The sequence below is a fragment of the Cryptomeria japonica genome, chromosome 10, assembly GCF_030272615.1.
Source record: "Cryptomeria japonica chromosome 10, Sugi_1.0, whole genome shotgun sequence".
Classification (NCBI taxonomy): domain Eukaryota; kingdom Viridiplantae; phylum Streptophyta; class Pinopsida; order Cupressales; family Cupressaceae; genus Cryptomeria; species Cryptomeria japonica.
Window position 1 is genome coordinate 509,017,703 of NC_081414.1, and position 15,054 is coordinate 509,032,756.

Here is a 15,054-nt window from a genome sequence, read left to right on the forward strand (position 1 = left end):
CCCTGCGGCCACCGCGGCCCCTGCGGTCACCGCAGTGTGCCGCAGCCACAAGCAGCCTGCGTGCAAGCATAAAGGGGGGGACGTGCGGGGGACGAGCGGGGGAGAGGGGAGGAGGAGCGGGTGGAGCTCCGCTCCCCGCCCTCCAACCCCAAACCAGCAGCTACGTTAAAAAAAAACGACGCCCGACTCGATAAAAAAACATAATACACAGCGAAGGTAATTCATACGCACAGGTTCGAAACTTAAAAGAAAGAAACGCCCACTACGAAATTGATAAAAACAATTTCGATTTAACATAAATTCGATTTAAAAGGGCTGTTTCGGTAACAAATTTCTTTGGTGATTTCATCCTTCCCTAAATACGAAGGGGTTTCAAACGCCCAAACAACAATGAGGAATTAACAACATCTCAAATACACTTCCAGCCAAGCTAATTAATTTATTAAATCAGTTCATAAGCATGGCAGACAATGGAGAATCTAAAACCAGATAGCATGAAAACATTCAAACCCCCATTTCCATTTTAAACAATAACTAAAATTGAGAATTGAATCCTACCTGATCTCGCGTTCCTGGCAAGATCTGCTGAAGAGTCCAAATCTCCAGCTCCCAAATCCCTCCTTCTCCATCCAAAATCCCCAAATTCATCTCCAAAATCTTTTCCAACCAAAATTTCTCCAAAAATGTCCATTTTTCCACATTTTCCCCAAATTTTGGGTTATATGGAAGAGTTGACTAAAAATTCCATTTTTGGAATTAAAATTCTTATTTACAAAATAATTCTCAAAATTTAATCCTTTTCTAATTACCACAACAAATCGACTTGCCTTTTCAATCCAAAATCGATTTCCTCATTGAATTAAATTTAACCTTTCAAATTTCAGAATCCAACAGAATACAATTTAGTCTTTTGCGATAAAATACAAAACTTTTTTTTTTTTTTTTTCAACAGCATATATAAAATGCATTTAATATTCAAAATCAGTCATTTAATCGAACTTACTCCCAATTTAAAACGAGCAATCCAATAACAACGAAAATCGCATAACGAAAACCCGATTAATCTAGTCCATTAATCTCTAATGCACAAATACATATTTAATCAAGATAATTATTAAGGACTAATTAATCAATTTAACCATGCACACCAAGCACGCAAATCGAGAAGGTCGACCAAACAGACGACTCGCAAACCCAAACAAAAAGGGAACACCGACGACGGCTGACGATGCTCACTGGAGCACGACTAAGGTCAACTAGGGTCTTACGACCACCTAATCCAACTCTAAGGATTAAAAAGGTACACTCAAACCTGCAATCCAGGTGAAGACGAACCTCGCACTCATGCGGCGTTGGACCTGAAATCTCCTGCAACCAAGAGTCATACATGCATACATATATAAAATTGATGAACGCGTTAGCTCAATATTAATACCACGAAATAGGTACACTAACAACTTGCATACAACTAGTGTGAAAACCACATCAACAGCTATGCGTTAAATCAAGCACCTGACTGTAACATCATATTAAGATATACTAATCAAGATTAAACCAAGGTTAGAAATAGATTAGGGCAGGGGTACTACATGCATAGTTGGTTTGAAGCTATCACTTCTCCATTCAGACATTAATTGCACTAACAATGGCCCACAACTAGTTTATTAGCATTATTTTGGTTTCCACATTTAATAGTTATTTGTGATGAGTTTACACCATTACAATGAAGTGTTATTACTATAGTTACTTTGTATTTGACTTTCAATACTTTTTATTTTTATGAATTTTTTACACATTTTAAAAATATTTATCAATTTTGTTTGACTTATATTATGATATAAGAGAAATAATAGTTTTTTGGGTAGGATTAGTGTGAGATATTATGTGAGGTTTCCATCAATATTGTTATATGTACATACATTTTCTTCTATCAATTTGATTATTTATAATGCATGTGTTGAATTGTTCTTATCTTCTTGTAACATACTTATAATAATATATTTATAGTGATTTTATTAATTGTTGCAATTGTTTTCTTGCATAGTTCTCACTTGGCAAATAGAAGGTATGGTGATTTATTTATTCATCATTTATGAATTTTGGGATACTATATGAGATTTCTATTTGAAAATGCTATATTTAAATGCATTTTCTTCTATCAATATGATGATTTATAAAGCATGTGTTTGGTTATTTTGATCTTCTTGCATAAGGCCTCTAATAACATATTTATAATGAATCTTTTGATTGATGCAAGCATTTTCTTGCATAGCTCTCATTTGTCCCATAGAAGGTAAAATGATTTATTCATTTTTATGAATGTTAAATATTATTTCATTATATTAAATTACACCATAATTTATGTAATAAATATATCTTCACATATGAATCACCTCTCTACACATCACTTCCTATGTCTTTATCTTTTTTATTTTCATATCCTCTCTTTAATTTGTATCATACATTAATAAATTATTATTATTATTATATAAAACAACTATTTTTGTCATTTTTAACTTTGCATATAGAAAAGTGCTTATAGGAATTACATTAGACAACTCCACACCCAAATCCACATTAGTAGAACACAACAACTTCTCTAATGAGACTGAAACTATACATAGGAACCATAATAATAATTTGAAGCAACTACTTTTTTCATTTTTAAAACCGCCTACCATTTTGTACACCACATTTTTGTGTTACACCTAAAGTGTTTGCAAATCCACTTTTTGTTTAAGTACATATTTATTCCAAGTAATGCACTTTACTTGTATGTTTGAATTTGTTAGCAAAATTTCTTCCTTTATGCACATTTTTAGCAAATTTTTTGTTTTGTTATTTTTTTGATGAAATTAAGTAAATAATGTGACGTGATGCCTTTTAAAAAAAATGGTTGGCATTTTCAACTTATTTTTTTGCTTTTCTTTAAATTCTGTCTTTTTAAGTGGATGTTTTAATGTCCAAAAACATGCAAAAAGTAGTTTTAACTTGAATATTTTGTTTCTTTATAGAAATTTTACACTTATATTTATTATTTTAATCGTGTAGTTTTTTTTTCGTTGAATTGATTTTTTAAAAGGCGAATAAATAAATTAAAGATATTTATATTATTTTATTACTGAATTTATAATCACTTTTTAGAAAATTTAAAATAATAATATAGATCATGTTTTATGATTTGTCATTTAATGAGTTTATATATGTTGATTAAAAATTGTTTATTATTTGTTAAAATTATTACCATTGATCCAAAGATTTATCAAAGGTATATTCACCATACTAGGTGTCAACCTATCTTGCCACCTCCCTCTTTATCACATATTTATCTCTCTTTCACTATTTCTAACTCTTTATCACTCTTTATCACAATCTCTCTCTTTCTATCTCTTCTCTTATCCCACTATATCTATTTGTCGCTCTAGCTCTAGCTCTCCATTTCTTTCTTACATCTCTCCTTCTATCTCTATCTCATTATCTCTCCATCTCCCACCGCCCCTATATCTCTCCCTTTCTCTATATTGCACTTCCTACATCTATCTTTATCTTTCTATCTCTCCCTCTATCATTCTTTCCCTCTCCCTCTATCAATTTATCTATTCCATCTATATCTACCCCTCTCCTCTCTCTCTCTCTCTCTCCATCTCCTCTCCATATCCCTCTCCTCCATTTCAATCTTAATCTCCATCTCTATGTTCCTCTCCATCTCTATCTTGTTACCCCTCTATATCTCCCACTATCTCCCTCTCTTCTTATTGCAAACATAGCATGAGCCTATTGGTAATAGAGCTTGATTTTGTTCTTGATTCAAAATTTTCATTTCAATCATGCTTGGATCCATGTAAGTGGATGTATAATTGATTTGGAGTTATTACTTCTCTATTGAGATTTTTGTTAAATGCCCTGCCAATTTTTCTCATTAATTACATAAATGTATGCAAAAAATAACAAATTTATTTTATTTGATCTTCCACACCTATTCAGTGTACCCATTGCACCAAGGTGCAATTGCTAGTTACTACATGACACTTATTAAAGTTATATGTTACGAATACTAATAATATTTTTGAATTATCTTACAACTATTTTAAAAATTAAATATTAAAAAGTAATTCAATTTAATATTCTTAACTTCAAAAAAATTCGAAAGGAAAATGCAATACTGAAACGCAACACTGCGAAATACAATATTTCTGCAATACCCTGTTAAATGGCATCACTGTGAAACACACTAGATGTGTGGTGGCCACGAGCATGACAAAACACAGGAAAATCAGTCGCATTTTTCCAAATTTCCTGCGGTCCTCTTCAAGATTGCTGCATTGGGGCTCCAATGGCTTCCTCACAGATCTCCGTCAGCACCATTCTCGTCACTTGTTCTCCACACAACCTCCACAGCCTTCAAATCCGAACTTTACATCGCAACCCAACAAACACTACATATACCATGGACAAAGAACACAATCGATAAAGAGACCAAGCGTGAAGGGGTTCACATTCACCAACACGAGATCAAAGCCATGGACATATTCATTATCAAGGAAACCCGAACTTAAACCCTTCAGAACAGACCTCTGGGATCCCCAAACCTTTAACCCTAAACTAAACCGCACTACATTAACTGCCAATGAAATTAATTTCAAAACAGGCCGGGGATTGTCCGCCATAGCTCGCTATGTATGCGAAAGCTTCAGCAAACATAAAATATGGGGGCCTGAAATTCTTGAAGATTTAAAAAAATTGCATCGGGTGACACCTAATGTGGTTACAGAAGTCTTGAAGGTGATGACAGATGCTAAATTGGCTGCCAAATTTTTTCACTGGGCACACAGACAAAAAGGGTTTAGGCATAATTTTTCCGCTTATAACGCTTTTGCTTATTGTTTGAATAGGGCTGGTAAATACAAAGCTGCAGACCAGGTTGTGGAGTTGATGTACGCGCATGGAAAGCAGCCCAGTATGAAGCAGTTTGAGATAATGATCAGAATGCATGCTGACGCAGGTAGGGGTTTGAGAGTTTACTTTGTTTTTCAGAAGATGAAGAAGTTTGAGGTTAAGCCTAGCGTTTTTTTGTACAATAGGATTCTTGATGCATTGGTTAGGACAGACCATTTGAATTTGGCTCTTGGGGTTTATGAGGATTTTAGGAAGGATGGACTGGAGCCTGAGAGTATAACTTTTATGATTTTGATAAAGGGTCTTTGTAAAGAGGGTAAGTTGGACAGGGTTTTTGAATTTCTGGATGAGATGAAAAGCAAGTGTTGTAGGCCTGATGTGTTTGCGTACACTGCTATGATTCGGTCGCTGGTTGGTGTGGGGAATTTGGAGGGTGCTTGGAGAGTTTGGAAGGAAATGGCCAGGGCTTCTGTTAAGCCCGATGCTATGTCATATACAACGTTGATCACAGGACTTTGTAAGGGGAATGAGGACGAGAAGGCACTCATTCTTTTTAGAGAAATGAAGGCTAGAGGGTTCCTTATTGATCGTACCGTTTATGGATCGCTTATAGCAATGTATGCTTCAAACAAGAAGGTGGGGTTTGCTTACAATCTTTTGAAGGAGATGGTGAAATGTGGATACAAGGCTGATCTTGCGATATATGAATCACTAATTGAAGCCTTTTGCAATGAGAGGATAGTTGACAAGGCGTACAAGCTCCTTCAAATTCTGATTCAAGAGGGTGTTAGCCACGATTATTCGACATTTATGCCCCTATTTTGGGCTTTTGCTGAGACAAATAGCATAGATGATGTGTCTAAGTTGCTTGAGCAAATGACCCAATTAGGCCGCCCAGTCAAGGAGGATGTTGTTAAATTCTTTGTTTTTATGGTTTGTAAAGAAGGGAAAGTAATGAAAGCAGTTGAACTGTTTGAAGAATTGAAGGAAATAGGATATTACAGTGTCTCAATTTTTAATGTGCTAATCAATGGTCTGTACAAGGCTGGGGATGTTGTCAAGGCTCTTGCTCTTTTCGAGGAAATGGAAGAAGTAAAGTGCGAGCCTGATGTTTTTACATATAACTACGTTATTCCTTGTCTAGTTGATTCTGGAAAACTACAAGAGGCCTGTAATCTATTTGGCAATATGAAGGAGAGATCTTGGGTACCTAATGTTACAGTGTACACTTCTCTAGTCAGTAGTCTTTGCAAGGTTGGTGAGATTGATTCAGCCCTTTCTCTTGTGCGAGACTGTCTAGGATCTGTGACAAGTGGACCTCGAGTCTTCAAGTACACTTTAACAATTCTGCATGCTTGTCAGTCAGGGAAGGCAGAACATGTATTAGAGGTTTTTACTGAACTGATGCAGGAATGTATTCCTCCTGAAGATGTCATATTTTGTGCAGTAATTAGTGGGCTTTGTAGACATGGGAATGTAGAGGAAGCTCGCAAAGTATTCAGGAGTCTCAGAAATGACAAATACATCACAGAGTCTCTTGCTGCCGAGTATGATGTGTTGATTATTGATCATTTGCAGAAGACCACTTCAGAATTATTGCGTTCCAGTCTTAAATTTCATGGTCTGGAATCTTTATTGATCACAAATAACACAAATGGGAAGTAATCTTCACATGGCAAGATGTATGGTCGCTTTGTGTCTTAGTGACCTGTAGATGGTTAAAATCAGCTTGAAGAAGAAGGGAAATCAGTAATGCATCTTTAATGACACTTGAAGTAATTAATATTTTCCCCTTTTGACATGGCCACAACTTTCTTTGGAACACACATTTAACAGTGACCACAAGAAGAGCATGAGAATGGATCAAATTATCATGGAAAATAATATTTGGTCATGGAACAGGTTCAGGTTCAGACTTATTTATTCCTGGTATCCTATTTATCCATAGAGGTATAGTGTAATTATCCGACTCTTGTGCATATAAATCATTACTTCCATGATTACAAACTAGTCTACTTTATTTTCTCAATTGTGTATCCCTGCCTAGGGTCTTACCTGAATGCTTAATCACTTTCAAATATAGTCAAAACCAATACATGTTTTTGAGCATGAAAAGTTGCAAAATGCCCTACTGCACTTGTATTCCATCATCCTCTGAGTTTCAAGATATTAGCATATATTTTTGTTATTTTTTTAAAGAAAATCTGTTGAAGAAGATATCATTTTATTTTTAAACATAATTAGCATTTCTATAAAATCTTCATATAAAGGGATTTTTTTTCTGTACTCCTATTATATATTATTTCTAAAAGATGGGGAAGCAACTTTAATGAAATTAACCATATTTTCATAGAATTTTAAATTATTCTGTTGGCCAGAATAGCCAGTACATTCTTTTAATCATTAGTGGTGGAGATATGGCTTCTCTTTTCGAGATTTATGACCAAAACACTTATATTTTGTAAGCTTTGTGATGTAGGGGCATCCACATGGAGGGAACCCCAATTTAAAAATTCAAATTTCCTTCTTTAGCCATTAGATTTTTGAATGTTGGTGCTGGGTAGGGGAGTCCTCCCGCAAGGATCTAATTAATGCAGGAGTCTATATGGTGGGCACTGAAGTTCTCTTTGGAGTGCTTCTTTAGGGGAGGCTGGTGTAGCATTTAGGGGGAGCAGCAATTGGGAGTGATTTTTTTGTTTTGGAAGAAGGATTTTCTGAAAAGGAAAAGAAGAAACCCCAGATTTGGAGAGAAGTGTTGAAGATATAGCTGCGATAGAGATCATCAATGCAGTGTTCCTTATTTATTTCGTCTAGTATCGGTTCATAGCTTCCATTCTTTTCTTGCCTTGTTTGCTGTCGGTGACTCTTCATGTTGCTACGGCTGTCGGTGAAGGTGATGTGGCTGTCGGTGTATATGAAGCTGTCGGTGCAGATGTAACTGACTGTGCCTTTCCCTCTCCCTTCGTGTGCCTCTTCATTAGAAATTCCGAGATGTTATATTGATTATTCTTCCTTGTCTCATGTTCTCTTTTTCGGCAGTTTTCAATAGATTCATGATTGGCTTCTCTCTTTCATAAAATCATATGATTGTGTCTAACAGATCAGAGATATTATGTGTTCCTTCTGCATCCAGAGTTTTCAGTCATATGAAGGTTTTTATATTGTATGCGAGATGTATCATCTGAGTTCATTCTTATGATTGATTTGTAGAGAAACAAGCTCATATTATTGTGATTGATAGTAATCTGAGACTATCATTAGTTGTATTCTTTTCTGAGATATAATAAAGTTCATTTTGAGTGGGCTGGGTTTTTCACCCTTAGGTGGAGGGTTTTCCCAGGATAAGGGCTTGTGTATTTGTGTTTCATTCTTTTTTTTCTGTTCTCAGTTTTTCTATATTTTGGTTCAAGTTTTAACATGGTATTAGAGCGGGTCTAGAAGATCGATCCAGAACCAGAATTTTTAAGTTCTTTATTTCTTTCAGTTGTTTGCCTAAGTCATTCATTATGGTGAACGGATTGAAAGTAGAAGATAGACTAGATGGTTCGTCAAATTTCTCTTCTTGGAAATTTAGAATTCTGATCACTCTAGAAGAGAATGATCTCCTTGACTATGTCTCGAAAGATGTAGAAGAACCTTCTGCTGATGCAAAGCAAGTTCAATGGAGAAAGAATAAGACCATGGCTAAGAAAATCCTGATTGATTCTATTAAGGATCATCTGGTGCCTATCATCTCTAAGTTGGATTCAGCTAAGGAAATGTTTCAGACTCTAAAGGATCTTTATGAATTCAACAATACTAGCAGAGCTTTAGCCCTGAGGCGTCAACTGCTGCATGTGAAAATGTCTAGAGGAGAATCTGTTACTTCTTATTTCATGAAGATTTCTGAGTTAAAATATCAGCTCAGTGCAATTGGAGATACTTTTGCTGATAAAGACTTGGTTATGTTAGCTATGAATGGGCTTCCCATCTCCTGGGAATCCTTCATTCAAGGCATTAGTGGAAGAGATGATCTTCCTAAATTTGATAGGTTGAGGGCAGATTGCATTCAGGAAGAATGCAGACAAGAAGCAAGAGGTTATGGTCGCAAATCATCATCATGAAGATGATCACGTGCTTGCTACCCATGCATCTAAGGGGAAAGGAAAGAAAGGTAACTTCAAAAGATTTAGAGACAAGAATGTTGATTCAGCCCTTGATGCCAAGAAAAAGTGGACTTCAGAGTTTTAGGTGTGACAAATTTGGTCACTTTGCCAGAGATTGTGTATCAAAATCTAAACCTCAAGCAACTGCTACAAATGTTGAGAATCCTTCTCCTCAAAGAGAGTCAAGTGAAAATTCTGAAGGATTCTTATTTATTTCTGCACTTTCTAGTAATGTTCCTACTAACAATGATACATGGTTGATAGATAGTGGAGCATCTCGTCATATCACTGGTTTTCATGAACACCTTTCAAACTTGAAAGAAAAAGACACTCATCTTCAAGTTATCATTGGTGATGATGCTTGCTATTCTGTGAAGGGTGCTGGTTATACTTCTTTTCAGTTGGACTTTGGTATTCCTCTTCATTTAAGTGATGTCCTATTTGTTCCTGGTATTAAGAGGAATCTGATTTCTATTTGTGCATTAGAAGACAAAGGTTATCATGTTGCTTTCTGGTTTCTATTTCTGCATTAGAAGACAAAGGTTATCATGTTGCTTTTGCTGATGGAAAAGTACTTGCATGGAAGAACTCTAGTATTCAATCAGCTCATGCTATTGGTGTTCGTCATGATAGTCTTTACAAGCTTTCAGCTCGTCCTATTCAAGTCTTAGCTCATGATTCTTCAAGTTCAAGTGAGCTGTGGCATAAAGGATTTGGTCATTTAAATTTCAAAACTTTGTCTTCAACGGAGAAGGTTGTCATTGGTCTTCCTAAGCTGAATCAAAACCATGAAGGTGTTTGCAAGGGGTGTGCTCTAGGTAAAAACATTAAGAGCACCTTTCATAGTAGTGAAAGTAGGGCGAAGAATGCTCGAGAATTAATTCATTCTAATTTATGTGGACCTATGTCAATTGCTTCTCTTAGTGGCTTTTGGTATTATGTCACCGTTATTGATGATTTTTCACATAAGTGCTAGATTTACTTTCTTAAGTCTAAAGAGTCTGATGAAGTGTTGTCCAGATTTAAAGAGTTCAAAGCTCTAGTTGAAAACCTATCTAGCAAGAAAATAAAAATTCTTAGATCTGATAATGGAGGAGAATATGTTTCTGGTGTTTATCATAACTTTTGTGTTGAAGCTGGGATTAAGAGGGAGTTCTGTGTCCCTTATAATCCTCAACAAAACGGTGTGGCTGAAAGAAAGAATAGGACAATTGTTGAAGCAACAAAGGCTATGATTCATGACCAAAGTCTTCAAACATTTCTTTTGGCCGAGGCTTGCAGGACAGCAGTTCACATTCAGAATCGTAGTCCTCATCAGATTCTAAACAACTTGACTCCAGAAGAAGCTTTTACAGGTGTCAAACCAGAAGTAAGTTATTTCAGAATCTTTGGATGCCCTGTTTATATTCATGTTCCTAAAGAGAAAAGATCTAAATTAGAACCTTCAGGCAAGAAAGGCATCTTTGTTGGTTATAGTGAATCTTCAAAAGCATATAGAATCTACATTCTAGGACAAAAGCAGATTGAGATCAGCAGGGATGTTTCTTTTGATGAAGATGTAACTCGATGAAGATGTAGCTTGCATGAAATTCAAAGAATCTAACATAGAATCTGATAAAGAAGATTTTGAGCATCCTCAAGATTTAGATAGGGCTGATCCAAATCCATCTTCAGACATTCAGAGGGAGTTTATAGATTTAGAAGATCCTGTTGATTCAGCTGATCCAATTGATCTAGTTGACTCTATAGTTACATCAGCAGGTCCTAGTAATAGTTCAGCTAACAAGAAAAACCTTTGTGGGCTAGACACACTATGGAAGATGCTGAAAAATATGCAGCCCCTCGTGGTACTTGCAGAGAAAGCAAAAGACCTCACAAGTTTGCTGGTTATGTATCTTTGATGAGTCATATCTTAGCATCCAAGCCTTCAGATGTTGAAGAGGCTTTAAATCAACAAGTGTGGAAGGATGCCATGATAGAGGAATATCAATCTATTATGAAAAATGATGTATGAGACATTGTTCCAAGGCCTAAAAACAAATCAGTGGTTTCTTCTAAGTGGCTGTTCAAAATCAAACATGCAGCTGATGGGAGTATAGAAAAGTACAAGGCCAAATTTGTAGCCAGAGGTTTTTCCCAAAAGGAAGGTATAGATTTCGAAGAAACCTTTGCACATGTAGCACGTTACACTTCTATCAGGACTATCATAGCTGTTGCAGCTGCTAAGGGTTGGAAACTTCATCAAATGGATGTGAAAACAACTTTCTTGAATGGTAAAATTGAAGAGGAGGTTTACATTGAGCAGCCAGAGGGCTTTATTATTCATAATAGAAACTCTCATGTATGCAGGCTGAAAAAGGCCTTATATGGTCTTAAACGAGCCCCTCGTGTTTGGTATGAAAGAATAGACCACTATCTTTTGAGCTTGGGTTTTCTAAAGAATGACGCTGATCCAAACTTATACTTCAAGGTATGTGATGATAAGGTGCTGATTTTAGTACTACATGTTGATGATTTATTCCTCACTGGTAATGATGATCTCATTGACAAATGTAAGAAGGATTTAGCTTCAGAATTTGAAATGAAAGATCTTGGTTTGTTACATTATTTCTTTGGACTTGAGGTATGGCAAAGACCAAATGAAATCATATTGAGTCAAGGTAAATATGCAGTTTATATTTTGAAAAGATTTGACATGTTAGAGTGTAGGTCTATGGTGACTCCTATGGAAGTAAATCTGAAGAAATTACATGATGATGCAGCTACTTCAGATTTAGTTGAGCCTACTATGTATAGACAATTAATTTGCTCTTTAATGTACTTGGTTAACACAAGGCCTGATATATGCTATGCAGTTAAAACCTTGAGTTAGTTCATGTGTGAACCAATGCATATTCATCTTGTGGCAGCCAAACATATATTGAGATATGTACGTGGTACAATTGGACTTGGCTTAAAATTTTCTTCGTGTGTAGAGCTAAACTTGTAGGGGTTTTTTGATTCAGATTGGGTAGGCTGTGTGCATGACATAAAAAGCACTTCAGGTTGCTGTTTTAGCCTAGGTTCATCTATGATTTCCTGGTGCAGCAGGAAACAATCTTGTGTTGCACAAAGTACAACTGAAGCAGAATATGTTGCAGCTTGTGTGGCTGCAAGAGAAGCTGTGTGGCTTCGGAAATTACTTGCAGGTTTGTTTGGACAGCCTTTGGAACCTACTGTGATTATGTGTGATAATCAAAGCTGTGTGAAACTTATAGTGAATCCAGTATTTCATGATAGAAGCAAACATGTGGAAATTAAATATCATTACTTGAGAGACATGGTTCAGCGAAAAGTAGTTGAACTCAAGTACATTTCTATAGAGGAGCAGACTGTAGACATTCTCACCAAGCCACTTCCGAGAGTGAAGTTCTGTTACTTCCGAGAAAAGATTGGTATGATGGAGAATGATGCTCTTGCTGAGAGAGAGTCTCAGCTTCAATGATACATTGCCTGTGTTTAATGAGTTCTTCTCTATGAGAGAAGTTCGAGGTGAAAACCCTTAGTTAATGAGTTCTTCTCTGCGAGAGAAGTTCGAGGTGAAATCCCTTGGTTAATAAGTTCTTCTCTGCGAGAGAAGTTCGAGGTGAAATCCCTTGATTAATGAGTTCTTCTCTGCGAGAGAAGTTTGAGGTGAAATCCCTTGATCCACCCTCTGGGAGTAGCTATGGTGGAAGTCATGTGTATGACTTTATGATTTTTATTTTTTGGTTTTATTCATCCTCTAGGAGTAGCTATGATGAATATTGTTATACTAAGATAACAACTTTAATGAATAAAATCTGTGATGGTATTTTTGTTGACATCTTCTGAGTTGCAGTTATGTGTACTTGTCATATGTTGACATAATGAAGATCTCTCTCTTGCTAAGAGGGAGTGTTGAAGATATAGCTGCGATAGAGATCATCAATGCAGTGTTCCTTATTTATTTCGTCTAGTATCGGTTCATTAGCTTCCGTTCTTTTCTTGCCTTGTTTGCTGTCGATGACTCTTCATGTTGCTACGGCTGTCGGTGAAGGTGATGTGGCTGTTGGTGTATATGAGGCTGTTGGTGCAGATGTAACTGTCCGTGCCTTTCCCTCTCCCTTCGTGTGCCTCTTCACTAGAAATTCCGAGATGTTATATTGATTATTCTTCCTTGTCTCTTGTTCTCTTTTTCGGCAGTTTTCAATAGATTCATGATCGGCTTCTCTCTTTCATAAAATCGTGTGATTGTGTCTAACAGATCAGAGATATTATGTGTTCCTTTTGCATCCAGAGTTTTCAGTCATGTGAAGGTTTTTATCTAAGTCACCAGGTTCGGCCGAATTTCAACCTTGAAGTTCGAAATTCGCCGAACTTGAAACATTCTGCAAAAACCCTAAAAAATTCGATTAAATTCGAATTAAAGTTTAGGGTTGCCGAAAAAAGTTTTTTTCGCTTGCGTTTTAGGGTTTCATCGCGGTTTTAATAAATAGGGCGCCACGGTAGTTGCAGTCACACCCACGGGAGTCGCCATTGCCCATGCTAGCAACTGCTACCAGTCTGCCACACTCACAGGAGTCGCCATTGCCCGCGGGAGTCGCCCAGTCCGCCCTGCGCCCACGGGAGTTGCAGTTCGCTTGGTGCCCGCGGGAGTCGCCCAGTCCGCCCTGCGCCCACGGGAGTTGCAGTTCGCTTGGTGCCCACGGGAGTTGCCGGGAGGTGCAGTCTGCCCAGTCCGCCACGTCCGCTGGATCAACGAATCGTGGAAAGGAGATTACTCTTCAGTGGCGGGAGGAATGGGTGAAAACCATCGATTTGATGAAATATTGCTCCATATTCGTTAAACATATTTATTAATATATAAAGATAATGATTAAAGGCTCGATATACTTTAGTTGTGGTGAGCCCCCCACCCCGAAGATAATGTATTAAAATTATGATAGATGTATTTTTAATTTAGTAATGTATAAAGATGATGTGTTATAAATTCATAATATATTTTTATTTCTAATAATTTTAATTTAATTTAGTAATGTATAAAGATGACGTGTTATAAATAATTTTTATTTCTGGAAAATAATATTGAAAATTAATTGCTCAATTAATTGATTTTTCAATTTTAATTTCAATTAGGAAGAATTTAATATAATATTATAGATATATTGCATATATTTATTAAAAATTTTAAAAAATTACATATGGCGAATTTAATTCGAATTTTATACATTTCGAATTTTTTCCTCATCGAACTTCATTCGAATTTCAAAGCTGTCGAACTTCGAATTTGAATTCGAACCTGGTGACTTAGGTTTTTATATTGTATGCGGGATGTATCATCTGAGTTCGTTCTTATGATTGATTTGTAGAGAATCAAACTCATATTATTGTGATTGATAGTAATCTGAGACTATCATCAGTTGTATTCTTTTCTGAGATATAATAAAGTTCATTTTGAGTGGGCTGGGTTTTTCACCCTTACGTGGAGGGTTTTCCGAGGATAAGGGCTTGTGTATTTGTGTTTCATTCTTTTTTTTCTGTTCTCAGTTTCTCTATATTCTGGTTCCAGTTTTAACAAGGAGGACAGAGCTGGGTGTAGTTTTGGTTTTGGAGGGTTGAATAACTCGTTTGTTGCAGGTGCAAATTTGGAGGAGAGCTTGAAGGAAGGCTTTTGAGAAGCCATTTGCTGCTGATAATACATTTTGTTACAGGTCTATGTTCAGACCCAGGTCAGATTGGGATAGTGGAATGTGAAGCCAATAGGCTTGGATTGATGTAATAAAGTGTTGTTTAAATTTTCTATTTCAAGTTTTGTTTGCTCAAATTTGGTGTTCATTTCTTAATATTTGCTGTTTTATCAGATTTGCACTAGTTTTAGAAGTGTGTTTCAGGTGGTTGATGAGGGGTAGTTTAGCCTCTTACATCACTTTGATGTAACTACTTATTCTCCATATGGATATGGTGTGTTTATACGGTCTTATGAACATAATTCTCCATAGTTAAGATTTCACAA

General features: G+C 36.3%; 1 protein-coding gene across 1 annotated transcript in view; it reads left to right on the forward strand.

Moving 5' to 3' along the window:
- Positions 1–4,177: 4,177 nt before the first annotated feature.
- The window catches only part of LOC131079879 (pentatricopeptide repeat-containing protein At4g20740), a 52,168-nt gene continuing 41,291 nt past the window's right edge, over positions 4,178–15,054 (forward strand). The window contains exon 1 of the mRNA XM_058017920.2: positions 4,178–6,846. Within this exon, the coding sequence (XP_057873903.2) occupies positions 4,255–6,561 (2,307 nt within the window). The 5' untranslated portion in view covers positions 4,178–4,254 and the 3' untranslated portion in view covers positions 6,562–6,846. The remainder of the gene's footprint in view (positions 6,847–15,054) is intronic.